Raw genomic sequence first — 24,301 nt, forward strand, 5'->3', positions numbered from 1 at the left:
ACAGCAGATATTTCAACACAAAACCTCAAGTCAAGGAGAGCCTGGAGTCAAGTATTTCAAGCCCTAAAAGAAAATAACTTCTAACCTAGACTGTTGTATCCTGCAAAATTATCTTTCAAAATTGATGGGGAAATTAGATACTTCCACAACAAAGAACTCCTGAGAAATTTCATGAACACCAAACCACCACTCCAAACAATTCTAAACAATATCCTAGAAAAAGACAATGAAGTCACAACTCCATACAGCCCAACAGAGCGAAGCCACCAGGGAAGGCAAGAAACTAAAGGGAAAAGGGGAAAAATAAAAAATAAAAGAGCCAACAACAGTAAAACTTCATGGCAAGGATGAGTCAATATCTATCAATTATAACTATCAATGTTAATGGCCTCAATTCACCAATCAAAATAAACAGACCTGCAGAATGGATTAAGAAGTAAAATCCAACAATATGCTGTATACAAGAAACACACCTAAATCAAAAAGAAATTCATAGACTGAAAGTAAAAAGAAAACAGTTCTCCACACCACAGGAACCCAGAAGAAAGCAGGGGTAGCAATCTTATTTGCAGACAAAGTAGATTTCAAACCAAAACTAATTAAGAGAGACAAAGATGGTCATTACATCCTTGTGAAGGGAACATTCCAAGAGGAAGAGATGACAGTCATAAATATTGTCAAATACGAATGCTCCCAACTATACAAAACAAATATTAATGGACACGAAAAGCCAAATAAGCACTAATACAATTGTAGTGGGGGACCTCAATACCCCACTATCACAAAGAGATAGATCATCTAGAAAAAAAATCAACAATGAAATTCTAGAACTGAAACAAGCTACTGAACAAATGGACTTAATAGATGTTTACAGAGTGTTCCACACCACAAAATCAGAATACACATTCTTTTCAGCTGCACACAGGTCATTCTCCAAAACAGACCACATGCTAGCTCACAGGACATGTTTAAATAAATGTTAACCCCTGTATATTGTCAGACCACAGTGCAATAATATTGGAGATCAATAGCACAAGAAACCGCAAAACCCCCACAAACACATGGAAATTGAATAACATTCTCCTGAACAAACAATAGATCAGAGAGGAAATTAAAGAAGAAATTAGACAATTTCTACATGTAAATGATAATGCAAGTACAACATACAGGAATCTATGGGACACAATGAAAGCAATTCTATGAGGGAAATTTATAGCAGTGAATGCCTGTATTAAGAAAACAGAGAATGCTCAAATAAACAACCTAATGCTGAACCTCAAGCTTCTAGAAAAAGAAGAGCATGACAAATCCAAAGCTCATAAAAGAGTGGAAATTATAAAGATCAGAGCAGAAATCCATGCAATGGAGACTAAGAGAATGATAGAAAAAATAAATGAATGAAAGAGTTGGTTTTTCAAAAGAATAAATAAAATCAATAAACCTTTAGCCAGCCTTATCAAAAAAAGGAAAGAAAAGGCTCAAATCCATGCAATTAAGAACAAAATAGGTGAAATCACAACAGATCCAGCAGAAATCCAGAGGATCATCAATACCTACCTTGAGAACCTATACGCCAATAATATGGAAAACACAGAAAAAAATGGACAGATTCTTAGATACATACGAATTGCCAAAGTTAAATGGAGAAGATACAAAAATTCTAAACACCCCAATTACAAGAGTGAAATTGAAAACGTAATTAAAAATTTACCAACCAAGAAAAGCCCAGGTCCTGATGGGTTCACTGCTGAATTGCTACAAGACATTTAGAGAATAACTATCGTCATTCCTCTTTAAACTCATCAAGGAAATTGAAAGGGAAGCAATACTTCCAAACTCATTCCTAGGAGCAAGTGTTACTTTGATTCCAAAACCAGGGAAAGACCCAACCCAAAAAGAGAACTACAGACCAATCTCCCTAATGAACATAGATTCAAAAATCCTCAACAAGACACTGGCAAACAGAATACAGAGGGTCATCAAGAAAATTATATGCCCTGACCAAGTCAGATTTATCCCAGGGATGCAAGGATGGTTCAACATATGTAATTCAATAAATGTAATATACTATATTAACAGAGCCAAGGACAAAACCCATATGATGATCTCAATAGATGCAGAAAAAGCATTCGACAAAATCCAACACCCATTCATGATAAAAAAAAAAGCTACAGAAAATTGGAATAGAAGGTCTTTATCTCAACCTGACTAAGGTTATCTATAAAACCAACAGCCAACATCATACTAAATGGTCAAAACCTGAAAACTTTCACGCTAAAATCAGGAACAAGACAAGGATGCTCACTATCACCACTCCTGTTCAATATAATTCTGGAAACATTAGCCACAGTAATTAGAAAAGAGAAAGAAATACAAGGAATAGAGATGGGAAAGGAAGAAGTGAAACTGTCAGTATTTGCTGACGATATGATACTTTACATAGAAGACCCAAAAAACTTCACCAAAAGACTTCTAGACTTAATTGACAGATTCAGTAGAGTAGCTGGATACAAGGTCAACACTCAAAACACAATAGCCTTCTTGTACACAAATAACACACTCATTGAGAGAGAAATTAGGGAAACAATTCCTTTTACAACAGCATCCAAAAAAATGAAATATCTAGGAATCAATCTAACAAAGGAAGCAAAAGACCTCTACACTGAAAACTACAGCACTCTGAAAAAAGAGATCAAAGAGGATACAAGAAAATGGAAAGACACCCCTTGTTCCTGGGTAGAAAGAACCAATATACTGAAAATGGCCATACTTCTAAAACTGCTAAATAGATTTAATGCAATGCCAATTGAAATTCCAACAATACACTTCACAGAACTAGAGAAAACAACCCAAAAATTCATTTGGAACCAGAAGAGAGCTAGAATAGCAAAAGCAATTCTAGGCAACAGAGACACAGCAGGGGGTATCACAATCCCCAACTTGAAACTATACTACAAAGCTACTGTGATAAAAACAGCATGGTACTGACAAAGAAACAGACCTGAGGATCGGTGAATAAATTAGAAGGTGCAGAAACAACTCCAGACATACTCAGCCACCCTATCTTTGACAAAGGAGCCAACCACCCTCACTGGAGGAAAGATAGCGTCTTTAATAAATGGTGTTGGAAAAACTGGATTTCAACCTGCCAAAGATTAGAACTAAACCCATATCTATCACCATGCATTAAACTAAGATCAAAGTGGATTAAAGATGTAACATTAAAACAGAAACACTAAACTTGCTGGAAAATAAGTTAGGCAGAACTCTTGAAGACGTTGGCACAGGAAAAGACTTTATCAACAAAACCTCAGTAGCATGGGAACTAGCACAAAGCATCAGCAACTGGGATCTCATCTTATTAAAAAGCTTCTTCACTGCAAAAGAAACCACCAACAGAGCTAAGAGACAACCTACAATGTGGGAAAAAAATTTTTAGCAGCTGTACCTCAGACAAAGGACTACTATCTAGAATATACAAAGAACTTAAAAAAATCAGACCCCTGAAATTCAAAGACCCAATTCAAAAATGGGCATCTGAAATGAACAGACATTTCTCAGACAAAGAAGTAAAAGCAGCAAATAAACATATGAAAAAATGTTCAACATCACTGGTCATTTGAGAGATGCAGATGAAAACAACACTGAGATTTCACCTCACCCCACAAAGAATGGCTGCTATCAAAAAATCAAGAAATAACAAACGTTGGTGTGGTTTTGAGGAGAAAGGAACTCTTCTCCATTACTGGTGGGAGTGCAGACTGTTCCAACCACTGTGGAAATCAGTATGGAGATACCTCAAAGAGCTAGGACAGAAGTCCCATTTGACCCAGCTATTCCCCTGCTGGATATCTCCCCAAAAGAATTAAAAGAATTGCACCAGGGATTTAGCTCAGTGTTGCCGCTGTCTGTCTTGAAAGCACAAGGTCCTGAGTGCAATCTCCAGTACCAAAAAAAAAAAAAGATCATACCACAGCAATATATGTGCACCCATGTTTATAGTGGCACAGTCTGTAATAGCTAAATCCTGGAAGCAGCTCAAGTGCCCATCAACTGGAAACTGGATAAAGAAGATGTGGGGTTTTTTATAAAATGGAGTACTACTGAGCCATAACGAATGACAAACTAGAGACATTTATAGCTAAATGGATGCATATTGAGGCCATACTCTTAAGTGAAATAAATAGGACACATATGTGTAAATACCAAATAGTTCCTCTGGTGTGAGAAACTGAAAGTGTAAATAATGATTAAAATGAATTGTTAATTTGAAATAGGAAGAAAAGGTCTAAAGGGATAGGGGAAGTGGGAGGGGAAGGGGAAAGGAAAGAAGGGAAAGGAAAAATTATGAGAAAAGGAAAAAATGGAAACAAAGCCTTTGTAAATAGTGAAGGGTGGAGGGAGTAGAGGGAGGACAAGGAATGGGTAAAAAATAAGAACCAAGATACATCATGTACAGGTACAAGTACCCAATGATAAGTGTAAAGGTATTGTATACCTAAAATGTACCAATAAAAGAATTTAAGGGGAAAAAAAGAGATAATCAGGTCTCATGAGTAAAAACAATTTAAAAATAAATCAAAGAAACAAGAAAAGTATATATATGAAGACAGATTAATAGAAATCCTCAGCTAGAAAAAAACAATTTGTCACACACATCTATAAAATATTTAATCAAGATTTTAAATCAAGGACATATTCCAACACTTTGTTTCCATGCTGTATTCAGGGCGTAGTTTTATGATTAACTTAGGAGACATCCCGTGATAGAATTCTTTAGTCACCTTATATGGTCTTATAAAAAGTTCTCAGCAAACATTTATAAGTTTCAATTTGTCTTGATATCCAGCCCAACGCACAGTCACCCTAACTTTTACTGTAGTGCTGTTGTCATTTTTTATGCATGTGAAAACCCTGCCAGTCATAATAACACATTACATACGCACATGATATTAGAGGAGCATAATCAAATGATCTATTAATAAAAAAGAAAAGTACTGATTTTTAATATTTACCACACGCTTTAGAAGCAGCAACACAAATTTCTTCTGCAACATACTCTCCAGTTGGAAACTTCAGATAATCTCCCTCAGCTTTCCCAAGGGAATGGTAAAGAAACACTTGAAGGACTGAATCTAGTTGCTTCACAGAATTAGCATTTCCAGGAATATCACCATTCTGATGTTTAGGAGATGTGGATGTTGCTTCCATTTCTGTCATCATAAGGCAAGCCATTCCCATGCAGTCTTTTTCAGAACATTGGCCTATGAGAGAAAACAGTAAAGTTACAAGTTGATAAGTTACCCAAAATATTCAGAGTCTTCTTGACGGAAGTAACTCTGTCAAAGCTATTAACTGAGTAAATATTGTGTACTAGTTTGTATAGAGCACAGTGCAAAAAATCAGATTATAAACTTCCAGTGGACAATCATAAAACTCCATCCAGCTAAAAACCTAACTGAGAAATCATAATATAAATATATAATATAAAACAAACATTAAAACCTATTACAGAAAACAATAAGAAATCTCATGAAGAAAAATGATTACTCAACAAATGAATTACTCTGACAACTGCTCAGTAGTGTCTAAGGGGAAAAATAATATTTCAAACTGGAATACTCTAGTAAGCTTTATCAAACAAGGTTAAATTTGGGCCAGGGATTTAGCTCAGTGGTTTCACTGCCTGCTGCTCAAGCACAAGGTCTTGGATTAGATTAAAATGAATAGAAAAGGAAGGCCATTCCCCAGCCCTGTAATATACTTTTCACCCAAAGTTTAAAGATTTTATGTTTTCCTATTCCAAGAAATTCTCAGCAACTATGCATTCAAAAGTTAGCTTTCTGGGCCAGGGATTTAGCTCAGTGGTTCCGCTGCTGGCCTCCCAAGCACAAGGTCCCAAGTTCGATCCTTAGTACCAAAAAAAAACATTAGCTTTCTGTCACACCCTCTAATTTTTTTACCAGAACCATTCATCTTTCTTTGCACTAGATCTCTTCAGTGTATTTTTAAATTTGGTTTGCAGTCTTATTTCATCATTCTTCACCTCCCCACAACCCCAAAACACACTGTGTGGTCAGCTTTCCTTTTCTAACAATTTGTGACTGCCTCAACTTCGCCTACCTGACTACCCATATAAAGAACTAGGTTTTATAATAGGGACTCAGAGGCTGTTTTTGCTAAAACCAATAACTCTTTAGTGGGGCCTACAAATGCCTAATAGGCAATTGAAAAAATAAAAGCTTAGCATCTCTGCCTTCATTTTGTATTTGTGTCCTTTACTACTTAAACTCTGGTCAGTTTTCTGCTCAGCGCTTCATGTACACAGGTTAATCACTTAAGGAGCTTCTGTCTAAAAAAGTTGATTAGCGCTAAATTTACCTAACCTCTCTCATCTCTCTCTGAGTCTGAAGACACCAAAACAAAAACAGCTAAGATATTTTCAAGGTTCCCAATATAGTGAAAATGGCTATACTTCCAAACTGCTACAACAGATTCACTGCAATCCTGATTGAAATTCCAATAGCATATTTCACAGAACTAGAGAAAACAATCCAAAAATTCATTTGGAGCCAGAAGAGACCTAGAATAGCAACAGCAATTCTAGGCAACAAAGACAAGGCAGGCATCACAATCCCCAACTTGAAACTATACTACAAAGCTACTGTGATAAAAATAGCATGGTAGTGGCAAAGAAACAGACATGAGGATCAGTGGAACAGATTAGAAGATGCAGAAACAACTCCAGACACATTCAGCCACCTTATCTTTGACAAAGGAGCCAAAGACCTCCACTGGAGGAAAGAGAGCCTCTTTAATAAATGGTGCTGAAAAAAACTGGGTTTCAACTTGCCGAAGATTAAAACTAGACCCATATCTTTCACCATGCACTAAACTAAAATCAAAATGGATCAAAGATTTAAATATTAAAACAGAAACATTAAACTTGCTGGAAGATAGGTTAAGTAGAACTCTTGAAGACACTGGCACAGGAAAAGACTTTATGAACAAAACCTCAGTTGCATGGGGAACTAGCATAGAGAATCAACAAGTGGGATCTCATCTTATTAAAAAGCTTCTGCACTGCAAGAGAAACCACCAACAGCATGAAGAGATGACCCACAATGTGGGAAAAAAATTTTTACCTGCTGTTCCTGAGACAAATGTCTACTATCTAGAATCTATAAAGAACTTAAAAAAATCAGACCTCTCAAATTTAAAGACCCAATCCAAAAATGGGCATCTGAAATGAACAGACATTTCTCAAAGAAGTAAAAATGGCAAATAAACATATGAAAAAATGTTCAACATCACTGGTCATTCAAGAGATGCAAATGAAAACAATTCTGAGATTTCACCTCACTCCAAAAAGAATGGCTGGTATCAGAAAATCAATCATAACAAATGCTGGCAGGGTTGTGGAGAAAAAGGAACCCTTCTTCACTGTTGGTAGGAGGGTAGACTGGTGCAACCACTGTGAAAATCAGTGTGGAGATTCCTCAAAAAATTAGGATTAGAGGTCCCATTTGACCCAGCTATTCCCCTGCTGGGTATCTTTCCAAAAGAATTAAAAGCCTCATACCACAGCAATATACACATGCCCATGTTTACAGCAGTCCAGTTTGTAATAGCTAAATCTTGGAAACTAACCAAATGCCCATCAACTGATGACTTGATAAAGAGGTGATTTTTTAATAAAATGGAGTGCTACTCCACCATAAAGAATGAGAAACTAGAAATATTTATAACTAAATGGATGGACCTTGAGACCATACTCTTAAGTTAAATAAATAGGACACACATGTGTAAATACCCAATTGTTTCTCTGGTGTGAGAAACTGAAAGTATAAATGAGGACCAAAACGCATAATTGATACTGTGAAATAGGAAGAAAAGGTTCAAAGGGGACAGGGAGCTAAGGAAGGGGGTGGGGAAAAGGAAAAAAAAATGATAAAAGATGGAAAACACAGAAACACAGCTTTTATAAATAGGGAGGGATGGAGGGTGGAAGGCAAGAAAGGGGAATAAGAAAAAACAAAAACCAAGATATATCACGTACAAGTACAAATTTCCAATGATGAATGCAATCATTATGTATACCTAAAATGTACTGATAAGATTAATGAAAAAAAAAGTTTTAATATAAAAAAAGATATTTTCGAGGTTCCAAGAACAGAGTCTTTGTAGGCATATCCACGATGGCACTGCCACACTAAGTGGGAGTGATGACCTCATGACAGCAACCAAGGCTCCCTCCTAATCAGGAGTAATCATCTTATGATGGGACCTGGATGGCCTCCTCCAGTGAGAATACTTCCCCAGAAACAGCAGGACCTCACAGAATGAGACCTGAGATAATAATTAACCAGTTGACGACAACAGCTTAACAGTGTTTTTTCTGGTCCCTTCTCCAGTTCTTTCTCTACATAATCCTGAGACCCTTGTCAGTGCTTTTAATGATAGGGGTGAGGATACTTGGTCACCTCCTGTTTTTTCAGCATGACTATACTGAATAAATTCCATTCTGCTTTTTACTAACATGTTTTCCATTTGATTTTTGTGGTTAGAATTCCCAAAGTGAGGCCTCTCTTCGGCCTTGGACTCCATTAATATTCTCAATAACAAGTTAAAATTTCTCCCCTAAAGAGATATTATACACAGTGCAGATCCAATCACAAAGCTGAATGTGATTGGCTTCATCTTGGTATTTAAAAATCTGCATCATCTCTTCTATCTAAACCTGCAACTTATCCAAAGCTATAGCACCAGGCAACATTTGGCAGGAGGGTACCCTCTTGACAACCTATTTAGGGGAAACAATGGCTGCAAGTAAAAGTTAACACCCTAGACTCCTTATACAAATGAAATGTACAAATCTTAAGAGTACTGAAGGACAGTATGTACCTATATACTGCACCTGAGTGATCCAAAGCCCTATAGAAATTATCATTATCCCAGAAAGTATTCTCATGTTCCTTCACCAACCACTGCCTCTTCCACCCAAGCAGTCATTATTCTGATTTTTTCCCACCATACATTAGATTATTCTTTTGCTCATTGGTTTTCTTGTATTACTATATTGAAACTTTCCAAAAGGTGGGAAACCGCACTCTTAGTACCTAGAACAATATCTGACACATGGAATTTGTTGAATAAATGAAGATTAAATATTAATTATAGTAAATTTCAATTCAAGATTACAGGCAGGTGCTACTACATCATGTGCATATATAATGGAAAAACAGAAGCTCAAATATGAAATGTTTAGAAGTTAACATTATCAAAATGTACTCTTACAATTTGTAATTCTAAGAGACATAACTTGTCAGGAAGGTATCCATGAAGAAATAATGTAAAAGACTGGAGGGCTGGGGATTTAGCTCAGAGGTTCCACCGACTGCCTCGCAAGCGCAAGGTCCTGAGTTCGATCCCTGGTATAAAAAAAAAAAAAGATTGGAAAAGATACTAAACTGAGATTCAAGGGACCCAAAACTGATTTTTAATCCATTCATACTGCAAACTAGTCATATAACAAACGAATCTTACTTTTCTTACTTCTATAATAAAATAAATTAAAGCTCAGATATTCCTCTCATTTAAAAAAAAAAAATCTTCAATTCTTGGTCAGCTAATGCATAATCTAGGTACCAAATAAGTAATTTAAGGGCTACAGAAGTGACAAAAGAGTGATCCCAATCATTTAAAACAAAGTAAAAATAAATAAATAAATAAAAGAAAGTAAAGTTTTAGACATTTTACACAATAATAATTAGAAGATGCGCTATACATTAAAAGAAAAATAGAATTTAGACAATGAAAAAAAGAACATTATTTACAGGAAGAAAGGCCTGAAAAACATGGAAAGAAATGCACACATGTTAAAAACACAATATATATAGGAAAAAACATAATATATATAGATTCAGTGCAATCTGCAGGTTTAGCATCCACTGGGGTCTTGTAATATATCTTCCTCGAATAAGTGGGACTATCATATGTAAAGTAAAAGGAGACTTTTGGACCCTGAACCACTACAGGCAGGGAGAAACCTCAGGTTATTATTACAAATACAACTCACTTCTCAAAAAAAAAAAATGATTCAGAAGGTAAAACAAAGACCAGAAGAAACTATAGTCCACTTTAGTGAACAACTTTGAGGAAACAGGCTTGAGATTAACCTAGGAACTGGCAACATGTGCTCAATGGGGCTTCAGAACTGCTATAGAATACTGTGGGCCTCATTTGTCTCTCCTTTTGAATGAGAATGTTTACTGCAGTTAACCTGTGCCCCTTAAATCTTACATGTTAAGTATTTGGAAATCATATAAATTGTCTCTTCACAGGTTTTCAACTCAAAAAGAACCATACCCGAGAAACTAACCAAGAAACCTCATCTGTACCTGGATCTTACTTACTTATGTAGTACTGGGGACCTAATCCAGGGCTTTCACCCTGAACTACATCCCCAGCCCTTTTCAAATGTATTATTTTGAGCCAAGATCTTGCTAAATCACTAAATTTCCCAGGCTGGGTTCAAACTTGCAATCTTCCTATCTCAGCTTCCTAGAGTGCTAAGATTACAGGCAGGTGCCACTAGATCCAGCTTGTACCTGGATCTAATTTAGATGAGATACTGGATTCTGAATTAATGACAAGATGGTAGGTAAATTAGGGATCTTTGAGGGTTTAGGATATTTTAGATGTGACAGGGATGTGAAATATGGCAAAAGAGCAAACTGTACTAATAAGATTGTCCAGAGATGACCTTTATAATATCTCCTATTCCGTGTTTTTCTTCCACAATGTGACCTTGCCATTCCCTATTAATAAGTACAGTCTAACTCCCTTCCTTCTTGAATCTGGACAGGCTTTGGACACACTTTTTTTTTTTTTGGTACTGGGGATCGAATTTAGGTCCTTGTGCTTTCGAGGCAGGCGGCAGAACCACTGAGCTAAATCCTCAGCCCTGGACACAGTTTTAAACAGTAGAATGTGGCTAAAATTACACTGTGTAACTGCCAAAACTAAATCATAAAAGATTTATGCTGAGATACACTGAGACACTTGCTTGTACAGTATATCTCAACTCACTATGTAAGAAAGCCAACTACCCTGAGGCCATGTTCTAAGGATGTCTAGGCCATATGTCCATGTTCTAGTTAACAGCCCAGCTGAGATCCCAGTGGACAACCATCATCAACCGCCTGTTGCACGAGTAAAGGCATCACCAGATGATTTTAGTCCCCTAACTTCCAAACACCCCTAGCTTAAACATCTTCCCAGCTGAGGTCCTAAACATTGTAGAGCAATGGTGTGCCCTATTTGAATTACTGACCTACAAGATCTGTAAATCTAATTTTTAAAAAGAAAAGTAGTTGTTTTATATTACTAAGATCATAGGTGATTCTGTTATACAGTAATAACAATCAGAATATATTTGATGAAAGTGATTTAGTAGAAATAAAAAATTGAGAATGTAATAGATACTGGACAAAGAGTCCTTCAATAGAACACTGAACAATTCATTCATGTAAAGGGGTAAAGAGAAGAGCATAAAGGGCAAGAGGGTCTCTTGATGGTGAATTATGTTCCTTAGAAATATGAAGATAAGAACCAGAAGACATTGTTATGAGTTGAAAGTGGTTGCCTGGAAAATAGAAATCAAGAGATGGAAGATGGGGTTAGGGGAATGCTGGCTTTTGTTATAAACATTAGTAAGCCATTTTCTTTTCAAACTTTAAATATGTTTGGCCATATGATACCACCTTTTAAAAGTATTATGAAAAAAAGGGCCGAGGATTTAGCTCAGTGACAGCATGCCTGCCTCATAAGCATAAGGCCATGAGTTCGATCCCTGGTACCAAAATAAAAGTATTATGAAAAGACTTAGTCCACATCCTCATTTTTCAAACAGGGAAAAAATAAGACTCAATGATTAAATGAATTGCTCCAAAATCACCTACCATATAGATAGCAGGGTCAGTCCTTGAATGCCTGATTTATGAAACAGTGCACTTCAAAACATTACCTAAGGGGCCAGGGATTTAGCTCAGTGGTTTTGCTGCCTGCTGCGCAAACCCAAGGACCCGAGTTTGATCCCCGGTGCCAAAAATATATATATATATTACCTAGTAGAATAATAATTCATAATCAAAATTTATTAAACTAAAATCATTTAGTAAGTAATAAATTCCAATTACCAAAGACTAACACCAAAAAGGCAAGCAGGAGAATATCCTTGGGAAGATCAAAATAAGCATTAGAACAAACAAATAGCCTATAGACTGACATTTCCAAACTAGTTCACTTCTTGTAGCTAGCTATACTGTACCAGCTTCAAAAATAGATGTTTCTAGGGCCAGGGATTTAGCTCAGTGGTTCTGCCGCCTGCCTCGAAAGCGCAAGGTCCTGAGTTCAAGTCCCAGTACCAAAAAGAAAAAAAAAATAGATGTTTCCTTTCATTCTTTCCAATCCTAACCTGATCACTCTTTAATTACTCTACTCTCAGTTTTTTATGTTATCCACCAAGAATTCTCTTTCCATTTGCAAACTTAATACTTTACATTTTACTTAGACTGGAGGGGAAGATCACTGGCTGTTGATTTTTGTGGAAAAGCTTGCTGCAGCTGGTTTTTCTGATGCAAACTTGGCTGTTCTCATCTTCAGAGGAGCTCAGGTCCTTGCTGTCACTGGGAATGGCTGCTGTTCTAGTCAGGGGAGCTCTGGTTTTCGCCTTGAGCTTTACTTCCTGGCTCCAGGTGCAGATCCCTCAGCCTGGTGGTACAAATCCTTCCCCTCAACCCCTGCCGGCACAGGCTTTCTACCTTTCACCACTGGCCTTTGGGCCTTCCTCAATATGGACTTGCACAAGATATTGCCATGGGCTTTAGACCTCTGGCTGGACCCAGGGAGGACATTGCCTTGGGCTCTAGGCCTTTAGCTGGACTAGTGCGGGACACTGCTGAGGGATCCAGGCCCTTGCTGGATTCTTCAGGTCTCTAATGTGTGGACAGATCTCTTGTACTCCTCTGCATTTGACTTTTTAAGTGAATATTAAAAAAATAATCGTATAAATTATGTGTCCTGTATTAAATCTATTCCTTTGCCAACCCTGACTACAACATCCCAGTAATGGAGAGCTTTGGATAGAAGTCTCCACTGATCCCCAATTATCAAGTTCAAAGTTCTTTAGTTAAACTAGAGAGAACAAAATATTATCAGTGGTTATTTCTGCATGGAAAACTATAAGCAATTTTCTTCTTCTTTCTGCTTTTTTACATTTCATATTTAAAAATACTAGTACATTTTTAGATATTTTGTCAGCTCTAATTATTTCTCATTTCTTGATAGAAATCAACAATGATCAACATCACTCTCACTTTTACCTACCCACTCGCTCGTCTCTCTCCTTCTAACTATAACTCCTTTGGTCTTTTTCATCATTTTCTCTTTTACTCACTCTCTAATTATGGGCAATTCCCAAGGCTTAATCTCAGGCCCACACTCTTCTAAGTACAATAGTGCCAACCTTAACTTCTCCATAGTGATAGTCAGAGGTCTTACTCTCCAGCTATAAATTTCATTGCCTATGCCACCATCACTTCAAATTCAACATATCCACAACATAGGCTCAACCATCTATAGCCTCTCAACCAATTACTATATACATATTTTTGTTAGTATTACTATTAACCAAAATCTAGTTCTTTCTCTGTCACTAATTAGCTGAGTAACACTGAATACATTTTTAAAATCTCTTTGGGTCTCAAGATTCCTAAAGCACAAAATGTATGGACTGGCCCAGATGTTCTGAAATGTCATATAATTTCAAAACCCTTTGATTTCCTGTCACTGAGGATCAAAACTTCAAAATCAGGGCCAGGGATTTAGCTCAGTGGTGCCATCACCTGCCTCACAAACACAAGGTCCCAAGTTCAATCCCTGGTACCAAAAAAAAAAACAAAACTTCAAAATCGTCTTAAATTACTCCTCTCTTCCCAATCTCTCTTCTTATCTAGCCCATGATAAAGTCTTTTTTAAGTTCTTTTAAACAATTTATTTAACTTAGTGCCATATACTGCCTTCCATTTATTTTGATACATCTTTTTCCCATGGTGACTTATAGTATCTTCAAACCAATATAAGTATTTCATAAATATTTGGCCATTTGGGTACAAGCCTGCGCAATACCTCCCAGCTTTCAGCAAGAAAAATCCTGAATATGAAGAGTAAAGACTTGACACAACCACCTGGATACAATGAGAAATTGCTCTAGGTATTCATTTAAAAATATGGAACAGTTCACAAATTTGCACATCATCCTTGCACTGCAGCCATGCTAATCCTGTATCATTCTAATTTCAATATATGTGATGCAAAAGCAAGCACCATGATCAAGTTTTGTGACATCTCTCCAATCTGACCTATTTTCACTAAATCCAATTCTTCAGGCATAGATTATTTTCATTTTACAATTCATATTATACCTATCACTGGCCCCACTTCAATCTTCCTAAAATATTTATTTTAGAAAGCTCTTTCCCAATTTAAAACTTAAAAGTTTCTCCATTACCTATGGAATAAAGTATTTCTTCTCATCCTATCACATAAAGCCTCCATAATCTAATACCACTCTACATTTTTAACCTGATCTGTTACCACTCTCTCACACAAACCTTTATTTCAATCCAGTTATTCTAGGTACTGTTCTCTGAACATCTCATGCACACTTTGCTTTGATTACCTCCTATACAAATTTCTTCCTCATGTAAAACCAAATCTGCCTAGTTTTAATTGTACCTCTTTAGAGCCTTCTCTGCTCACCTCAACTAACTCTAAGCGCTCTCAAAACCTATAAATTTAACTATTTATCTTATATCCCCAATTATACTAAGTCCTCACAGAAAAGAACATATTTTATATTTCTCTGTATGTCTTTGGGACACGGCAAAATACCTTTTATGTTGCAGGCATTAATAAATATTTGATGACTAAAGTTCTCTTTTAATATGTAAACAACATATTTATTGAATATTGTTTATGTGTGCTCCACACTGTGTGTTTTTTCTTACCTAAGGTACTGTTTCTCAAAGTATACAACTTGAAAAGATATGGCTAACACTAGGAAAATAACTATCAAACAACCAAAACATAGCATATAAATCGTGAAGATGTTCTAAGACTAAGCTATAGAAATAAAGAAAAAAAACTAATATAGTGAGAAAGAGTTTCACAAATGAGGTGGAATTTTAACTCAGAGTATTTACAGTAGCAGTAACAATAATAGTGACAAGTAACTGTAATATAGTAGCTAACATTTTAAGATCTTACTGTGCTAGGCATGAAAATTTTTAATATATTAATTCATTTTTAATTCTCACTACAACCCTATGGAGAAAGTACTACAACTCTCATCATTTTCCTGGATTAGGACACTGGGACACTACTCAGTTGATTCATATCAAGTAAACAGTGAACTAAGGTGTACAAGTGGACTGGGCAGAAGAAGGATGGAGAACATGAATCAATGTTAAAGGACAGAATAAGCATAAACCAAACTGCAAGTCTACAGCAGAAAATACTTGCTAAGGCTCCTTAGACAAAAGACTGAATAGGGTAGACATTGTTATAGAAGAGTATTTTGAAAGCCAGGAAGAGAGTTAAATAGGTGAAAAACAGACACAAATGGCTCAATAAAAAGTATTATAGTGATATCTCTATTGAGGATAAATAGAAGGAAGAGACATTAGATTCTAAGAAGATGATCTGACTTTTAATATTTTAGGCTCAAGAATCAAATCTTGGGATTCAATCAGTAAAGGGGAAAAGAGATATGAGGAAAAAAATTTTCTGAACAAGTTGGGTGGGTTATTATAAAAGGTAAATAAAAGAGATTTAAAGACAATGTTTAAACTGGGTGTAGTGGTGCACATCTATAAGCCCAGCACTCAGCAGGCTGAGGCAGGAGGATTGCCCAAATTCAAGGTCAGTCTGGGCTACATAGTGAGTTCAAGGCCAACCTGAACTACATAACAAGATCTTATCTCAAAAAACAAAATAAAATAAAATGCTTCTTTAAAGCCTACATGACCAACTAGAAAGTTAAGAAATTGTATTAATCAGCTTCCTGTTACCATGATAAAATACCTGATTAACTTAAAATGAGGAAGTTTATTTTGGCCCAAGGGAGAGATTTCAATCCACGGTTGTTTGGCCCTGTTGCTTTGGGCCTATAGTGATACAGTACATGGTGGATGGAAGCATGTAGTAGAGGAAGCCTGTTTACCTTGACGGCAGCTAGGAAACAGAGAAAAGAGGGGCCAGGTCCCAATATCCCCTTTGAAGGCCCCCAAAGAGCTAACTTCCCTCCACTAGGCCCTATTTTCTAAAAGTTCCACAATCTCCCAATCATGCCACAGCCTTGGTGGTCAACTCTTTAACACATTGACCTTTGAGGAACATTCAAAATCCAAACTATGGCAGGCTTACATAATGATGATTTCCTTTGAGGGCACATTGAGCTTAAGCAGTTGATCAGAAATAGTAGCAGAAGGGCCAGGGATTTAGCTCAGTGGCACCATGCCTGCCTTGCAAGCACTAGGTCCTGGGTTTGATCCCCGGTAGAAAAGAAAAGAATAAAAAGGAAAAGGAAAAGGAAAAGGAAAAGGAAAAGGAAAAGGAAAAGGAAAGGAGTAGCAGGCCAGGGTTCTGCTGCCTGCCTCGCAAGAGAAAGGTCCCACATTTGATCACCGGTACCAAAAAAAAGAAAGAAAGAAATAGTAGCAGAAGACGATTACCAAACAATAGGAAATGACAAATAACAGCATTCCCTTTAAAGTAAAAGAACTGAGCAGAAGTTATATTAATATTAATTAAGAGGAAATACATTAAACCATGATCAGCTGGCACTAGCTCTGTATTAATAATTCTACAGAAAAAGCAATAAAACGCTAGCTCAGAAGTTCCCAAACTATCTTCATTTATTAAGTTCTTCAGTAAATTTTTCAGGTCAAAAAAAAAAATAAGCAAGTAGGTTCAAACAATTTAGTAAGTATTAATATCTTTACAATTTAGTGTCTGTTGGGCACTCTACAACTTCTCAAAACTTGGAATCAAATTAGACACTACCACACCATCATTTCCTGTTCCACACTGACTTTCAAGCAGCAAACACTTGCTTTGCAACAGATTAACCTCTGAATATATCCCTTTACAAAGTTACAATATTGTAAAAAGCAATGTAGGTTTCTAACGCTGAAACCAAGGACTACCTTAAACTAATAGTTCCACTGTAAGTTCACTGTTTTTCTGAGGACCTTAGGCCCCTTTCATATCTTTGGGAATGAAAGAAAGGGCGTTAAAAGGGACAATTTAACAAGGAAGAAGCACAAGAAAGATCCTAGTACAGTCAACCACAAGAGGGCAGCACAATAGTAGAAAGGGGCAGTGCAAAGGGGGTCAGAGATAGTAAGTCAAGCCTAACCATGCAGAGGCTATAAAACCCCTTAGCTAGTTCAAGATCTGAGAGTCCTTTTTCTTCTTATACTAAAGAGAACTACTGGTCACTGGTAGAACACCTTATGCACTGTCATTCTAACTTCCTCTGAATCTCCTTTGCCAGCCTACCTTTTATAGTACCCAAGACTTTGTTGTTGTTTTTTAAGACAGAGTCTCACTATGTTCCCCAGGCTCGTCTTGAATTTGTAGGTTCAAATGATTCTGCCTCCTCAGCCTCTTAAGCAGCTGGGACTGCAAGCATGTGCCACCACACAAAGCTTAGCCAAAACTTCTATAGCAGCTGAGCAATTTACTACTCTGCAAGTATTTTATTCAATCCTCACTACAATCTTATAAGAAGCTCGAAAAGACTTTAATAATACAACTGTTAAGGGGCAAGGACACCATGATTCAAACCCAGATCTAGGGCCGGGGATTTAGCTCAGTGGTTCTGCTGCCTGCCTCGCAAGCGCAACATCACAAGTTAAAATCCCCAGTACAAAAAAAACCCAGATCTAACTCCAAAGCCAAAGAGCTTTCCTATTTTGCCTCAAAAGCATCCCATCTTTCAAGAATCGCCAGGTGAAGTAAAGATATGTACCTGAGATACCTGTCTTAAATCACTAAATTGAAAGAAACTACAGTATTTCTTAACCAGTTTCTAAAACATGCTATAAGCTCCAAACGAAAGACATTTAATTAGAGCAAAAATAAGAATTAAATACTAGCTGGGAAGTACTGCAGCTTTCCTCTACAGGTGAATACATGTATTATAATGGCAAGTGTTGGACACATCCAATTTCCCAGTATGTTACACTCCAACAGATAAGTGCACCTACAAGCAAGAATTTTCACTTGAGGTGGTAAAAGATGAAGCAGATGGGGGAAGAGGGGCCAAAAGTTGAGTATTCATTTTCAAATCTGCTGGGGATTGTATCAGAATATTTGCAGTAGCCTAACAACCCACTTGTACAAACGTATTATGAAACCAAAAGTAATCATCATTTCCCTTATTCCCACTTTTGTTTTTCATCTCCACATTTCCTCCTCCCCTCTCTGACATACTCAGCTGCTCCTATCCTTTCATTCAGAGAAAAGTAGCTTCCCTGACAGATTAATAACTACTGGAAGGCAAACTGGGTAAATTCAACCGACACGGCCAGCTTAGGCAGATAAAACCATCCAGGAAACATTCGACGTGGCAACAGAAACCCCAGCAAAAACAGCTCAAAGGTGTTTTTTTTTTTTTTTTAATTACATAGAAATATCTTTCTTTGAAAAATTAAGAACCTCTGGCTGCTTGAGAAGGAAGAGTTAGGGGAAATGTTTGCAAGGCCTTGCTAGTTGTAAAACCAAACCGAAATGCTCCTTAAAGGATCTAAGAGCAACAATAAAGACCCAAAATTACTGTCCCACAGCAACTTTAAAAGTTCGGCAGTGCTAGTTTCAGTGTAAGCAACAAGGAACCCTGCCTGTCCACACAGACAACCAACCTCTTCCTACACACATACTCACAGCTTTTGACACCCTCACCTTTTCTGCAGTAATACAAAGCAGCCAGGATCGCATACCCACCAAAGCGGGAGCTGGAGGAAGGGCCTCTTTTTCTGCAGAAAAGAAATAATTCACATCTTGTTCCTGTTGCCTGCTTCTGTAAACCTAAAAATAGAAGCAGCCGTTACTACCTCAGAAATCCAGGGGAAACAGATGCTCTTTTCTAACCTGTTGTCTAGAAAATTTTAAAGAGGGGTAAGTAAGGGGGAGGAGGAGAAATTATAAGCATGGATGCAAATATTAACAGCAAAACACTGAGTTCTGGGTTTTGTCTTAAAGAGGAAGCTTTTCTAGCTGAGAAGTTTACTGCCACTGGCAGGAGAAGGCAGAGGTCAAGAGGTGAGAAGGGGTTAGAGACACAATTGCTGCCCTCCATCCAGAGGCCAGGCAGCGCCAACACCTACCGGCTGCAAGGACACCGTGGTGAGGGAGCGCCCTGGAGCCCGAAGGGGTCGCGCCTCCACTATCCCTCCGGCAAGCCAAGGTCTGCGAAAGCCCCCAGACCAGGCACGGGTCCGAGCGTCCGCCAGGCTGGGCCCTCGAGGGCCCTCCCGCGCGGGCTCAGCTCCCACTCACATCCCTCGGAGGCGAAGACCAGGCCTGTCCCCGCGCTGCCGCAGCAGTCCGCCCCGACAAGCGCCGCAGGACGCGGCCCAGGGGCGCGAGGGACCGGCGCGCGGCGCGAACTCCCGAGACCGCCGGCGCCCGCCCAGCCTGTCAGGGCTGCCGAGGCCGTTAGCGGCGGCCGCTGCTACCCGCTTCTGCTCCTCTTCCTCTCGGCTTCCTGCAGCCCACACCACTCCCACTTCGGGCGGCCGGGAAGCCCGTCACCGCCGTTGTCTCCACCCTCTCCGGGGCCACACGGTCTCCTCAATGCCACAGACGACACTGGCTCGAAAGCCCAGCCAGCCAGCGTCAGACCCGCCTCGGCGTCGGCCTCCGGTCGAAGCGCCGCGGAGCAGGGCGGGGCGGGAGATGACGCATCCCCGACTGCGCGTGCGCCGGCCTCTGGCCCCGAGGGTACCCCTCGGCGCGGCCTCCCGGCAAGTGGCGACACGCGTGGAGATTCCCGGGGCAGCCCCGGGCGTGAGCGAGCGAGGGAGCCGAGGTGGCAGCGGCTCGCTGAGCACTAGGGCCCGGCAGGGGCTCGGTGTCCGGGCTGGTTTTGGCACTCCCCAGATGGGCGTGTGGGGCCGCCCGCCGTGGAGGCGGCTGGGAATGAGTCAGCCGGGCCGGGAAGGCCAAGCTGTGCGCAAGCTGGCTCAGGAGGAGACCGATGTGCCTCCGCATAGACTTTCCCTTCCCGTTCGTGCTATCCCCTCTCTGCTTTCGCTTCCACTTTCCGGGTACTGCAGACCTGCCCTTCCCTAGCCCGGGGCAGTAGGCTGAGGCGAAGTGGGACTGTGGAGTGGGATAACAGGCACACATGCGCAATCTCGAGAGCCTGAGACCAGCCAGCCACCTTTGCTGAAAGGGGGAAGGTGGAATGAGGCACCCAGCAAAGGAAGAGAAACGGCTTGCAGTGTCCCAAAGAGCCTCACTCATTCATTCATATATTTACTGATCACCTACTAGTTACCAGGCTATAATCTTGCAAGGATACCAGGGAATGACAACGTGCATTCTCCTTTCCCTCCTGGAGCTTGTATTCTCAAAGAAGGGATAAATATGCTTTAAAATAAATAATATGCTGAATATGTGACTGCCACCCAGAAAAATAATGCAAAGTGAAGGAGTAGAAGGTGAGGGGAGGTGTTATTTCGAGTTGGCCAAGAACGACTTCCTAGAGTGACATTTCAGCAGGGATCTGAAGGATTCGAGTGAGTCAGTCCTGTGACCATCAGGGAAGAGTCACGGATAAAGGGACTAACACGAAGTCCTCAGAAAAGTAAATGTGTTTGGCAAGATCAAGGGCGAGGAAAGAAGTCACTGTGGCTGGAGGACAGTAAAGGAGGAGGCAGTGGTAAGAGGTGAACACAAAGAAGTTCCCTGGGACCAGACTCAGTTTTATCAACCTGAATTGAGGTAATGAATTTATAGGTCCTATTTACCACAAATGATGCTGCTATTCAGATTAACCCTGTATTTAATAGTTTCTTTAAATGAAATTCACCAAAGCAGCTCCATTTTTTTTCTTACATAAGATCCAGTGCAAAGGCTTTTTGAGCAAATGATAGCAGGCTAGAAAATGATTGAAATACACACTGACTCATTTAAAGTAAGTAATGGCAGTTTTCTCTTAATACCGAGGGCTTCGTGGGACTTTTGCATTTCAGTGGCTGTTATATATGATGGAGGGTCATCTTTTTTAAAAAATTAGAAATAGGAGAGTGACTCAGTGGCAGATCTAAAGTTGCTTAGAATATTAAGGCTATTAATAGCAACCACCATAGGAGTTCCATTTTCCAAATAAACAGTTACTTGGGTAAAAGCTAGAACACAAATTCACACAAAGAAGTGCTGAAGGAGGCCTTATTGTCATGGTTAAAAACATCAGAACCATGGAACTGTTCTGAATGGGAAAAGTGAGTTTTAGAACTCTGAAACAATACATATATATTCATTATAATATTTTTATATTTTTCAATGATGTATTTAGTTAGCTAAGTAGTATCTGTCCACAGCCTGTTTGCAGACAGAATTCATTTGGAACTAGTGGAACTAGTGAATATTCAGGACTTTTTGTCGGGGAAGATGTCACAATTTACATTTAGTTGTGGCCCTCCCCCAACGCCTCATGTGCTCATAGGTTGGATTTTCAGGAGGTTATTGAATCATGGGTGCATGGTACTCATCAGTGGTTGAGTCCACTGATGAGTTTATAGCTAAATGTGTTGTTGGGAGGTGGAGCCTGGTAAGAGGATGTGGACCCCTGGGGGTGTGGCCTAGAAGGGTCTATCTCCCCCTCTCCTCCCTTGATAACTCTCTCTCTGCTTCTCCCTCATGCTCCTCTGGCATCCCATCCTGCCCTGGAGTCAGCCTACTGTGGACTGAAACCTCTACAAACTGTGAGCCAAAATATAACTCTCCTCATTCAAATTGTGGTTGTAAAGCATTTTGTCTTAGCAATGAGGGAAGTGACTAAGACAGAAAGGATTGTTTTTTATACTAGAGATTTGGGTACTGAAGACAAGGTGGAAAGGGGAATATATTATTCATAAGCTTAAAGAACTGAAAATCCTCCAGCCACACAGAACAATTAACTTGCTTAGTATCATTCACAGAGTGGAAGCCTCCCTCCTCACTAAAATGATTTTAAGCCAGTGCTACCTTAGGAATGTTGAGTTCTTTTCTCACTGTGAATTACAGAACCTTCAAGCTCTTTATATGATTGTTCTCTAGTGGCATAGATAGAAATTTGCTCTCTAGGGCAAACATTTCAGAAGGTTCCCCTATTTGATGATAAAGGAAACATATGGCAATCTTTTCCTTTGCTGGGACAAAATACCTGACACCCACAACTAAAAAGAATAAACGTTTCTTTTGACTCATTATTTTAGAAGTTTCCCTCCATGGTTGACTGGCTCCAAGGCACAAACAGGGTGAAGGGCATGGCAGAGAAAGGTGCTCCACTCTCGCTTTCTGAGAAACAGAGAGCAAAGGACAAGCCCAGTGAAGTAGGGACCAGGGATCAAATATAGTCTCCAAGGCAATGCCTCCATGACCCACCCAGTCACACCCAGAAGTCTGTTTTACTAATTTCTCATGCCAATCAAATTGACAAGATTAAGCACCACAAGCAAATTCCAAGGAATCTGACCAAGTCTTTCAAGACATTCTGGAGAAAGAAATGTTAGATAACTCATTTAGATTCCAAACAGTATGGCCAAATCCAAAGATAAAAATTAACAGATAGCTGTCAACTATGATACTCTTTGTAAAGTGATGTGGCAAGAGTTTATCCTTCTACTATGGTAGAGCACCACAGCAGAGGTTCTTGACTGCCACATTCCAAACCCACACCTATAACAGGACTTTGACTCAGTTAAGTGTGAGATGAGCCCTTGGCATCTATCTTTTAAAAGTTCTCAGGGACCAGTGGCTTGGAGCCACCTAAACAGCTACAAAGGCAAGCAGGCAACACCCAGAGGCCTGCCCATATACCACCCGTAAGTGCACACAGACCCCAGCCAGAAGCCAACGTGGACCAGAGCAGCACAGGTGTACAGGTCCCAGCCAGGGACCTGCCCAGGCACCAAGAGCTTGGACCCACAGGTCCCAGCCAAAAGCCTGCCTGGAAAAGAGCTGCACAGGCTTGTAGGCAACAGCCAGAGGCCCACCTAGACACCATAGGTAAATGTATGCAGACCCCAGCCAAAGGCCCACCCAGACAACAGTTATGCAGGTGAATAGGCCCCAACCAGAGGCATGCCCAGATACCATCCCAAGTGTGCTCAGGCCCCAGCCAGAACCCTGCCCAGAAAACAGTGAAGCTCAAGGATCCAGAAGGCCACCACTCTGAACCCAGGAATTGGCACAATAGTGAGCAGCAGAAAGAAGGCCTCTCTGAGGCTTGCTAAGAATTGAAGCCCACTAGGCAAGCAAAAAGTCATCTCAACAAAGGCACAGCAGGCTGCATCTGTTGAAATGAGAAGACACGTAAACAAGTCTCAAAACCAGACTTCCAGATCACCTAAGGCAACCCCATAGGGCAACAAAATGGAACAGGCTAATACTCAACCACCTGGACTACCTAAACTGGCAATGAAAGAGGATCTGGAAAAAATGAAATCAGAAATAATTTCTCAGATAACAACAGAGATTGTGTCCATGGTGAAAGACATGACTAATAACTCTAGAGCAGACACAGATAAAGAAATAGAGGAGCTGAGGAACACGATGGAATCCCGACATAGGAAACAAATGGAATCCATAAAACAGATACAAACAGATATCCAGGAGATTAAAAGCTCCATTGATAGTTTATGCAGCAGAATAAGCCAATGTGAGGACAGAATAGGAGATATAGAAGATAGGATTGCAATTAGTGAACAGGAAAAATAAATTCTTAACAATAGTAAGGGACCATGAGAAATCAATCCAGCAGCTGCTAGATGATACAGAGAAGAATATCATAAAACTTATTGCAGTCAATGAAGAAACAGGAGACAGTGCAAATGACATAAAAAGACTGTTCACAGAGGTAATGGCAGAAAACTTCTCAAGCAGGAGAAAAGAACTTGACATACAGATAAGTGAGGCATGTAGGACTCCAACTAGCCTTGATCAAAAAAAATCTATACCTAGGCAT

At 39.4% G+C, this 24,301-nt stretch overlaps 1 protein-coding gene and 1 non-coding gene across 7 annotated transcripts in view; both read right to left on the reverse strand.

The window, feature by feature from the left end:
* Jak2 (Janus kinase 2) overlaps nt 1-24,301 on the reverse strand; it is a 182,013-nt gene that overhangs the window by 83,170 nt on the left and 74,542 nt on the right. For 2 of the 6 annotated variants that reach the window (XM_087183475.1, XM_087183478.1), the window contains exon 2: nt 5,016-5,264. In XM_087183475.1, coding sequence (XP_087039601.1) covers nt 5,016-5,241 — 226 coding nt within the window. In that variant the 5' untranslated portion in view covers nt 5,242-5,264. Of the gene's footprint in view, nt 1-5,015; nt 5,265-9,297; nt 9,432-19,029; nt 19,156-19,454; nt 20,425-24,301 lie in introns of those variants that run through there. The other 4 variants (XM_087183477.1, XM_087183476.1, XM_013069696.3 and 1 more) reach the window with 4 other exon arrangements.
* On the reverse strand, nt 14,286-14,388 carry LOC147825931 (U6 spliceosomal RNA). The gene has a single exon (XR_015440182.1). It is a non-coding gene; the product is annotated as a U6 spliceosomal RNA (small nuclear RNA).

This window comes from Heterocephalus glaber, unplaced genomic scaffold (genome assembly GCF_053883595.1).
Source record: "Heterocephalus glaber isolate CG9 unplaced genomic scaffold, H.glaber_assembly_v1.0 deba00001481, whole genome shotgun sequence".
Classification (NCBI taxonomy): domain Eukaryota; kingdom Metazoa; phylum Chordata; class Mammalia; order Rodentia; family Bathyergidae; genus Heterocephalus; species Heterocephalus glaber.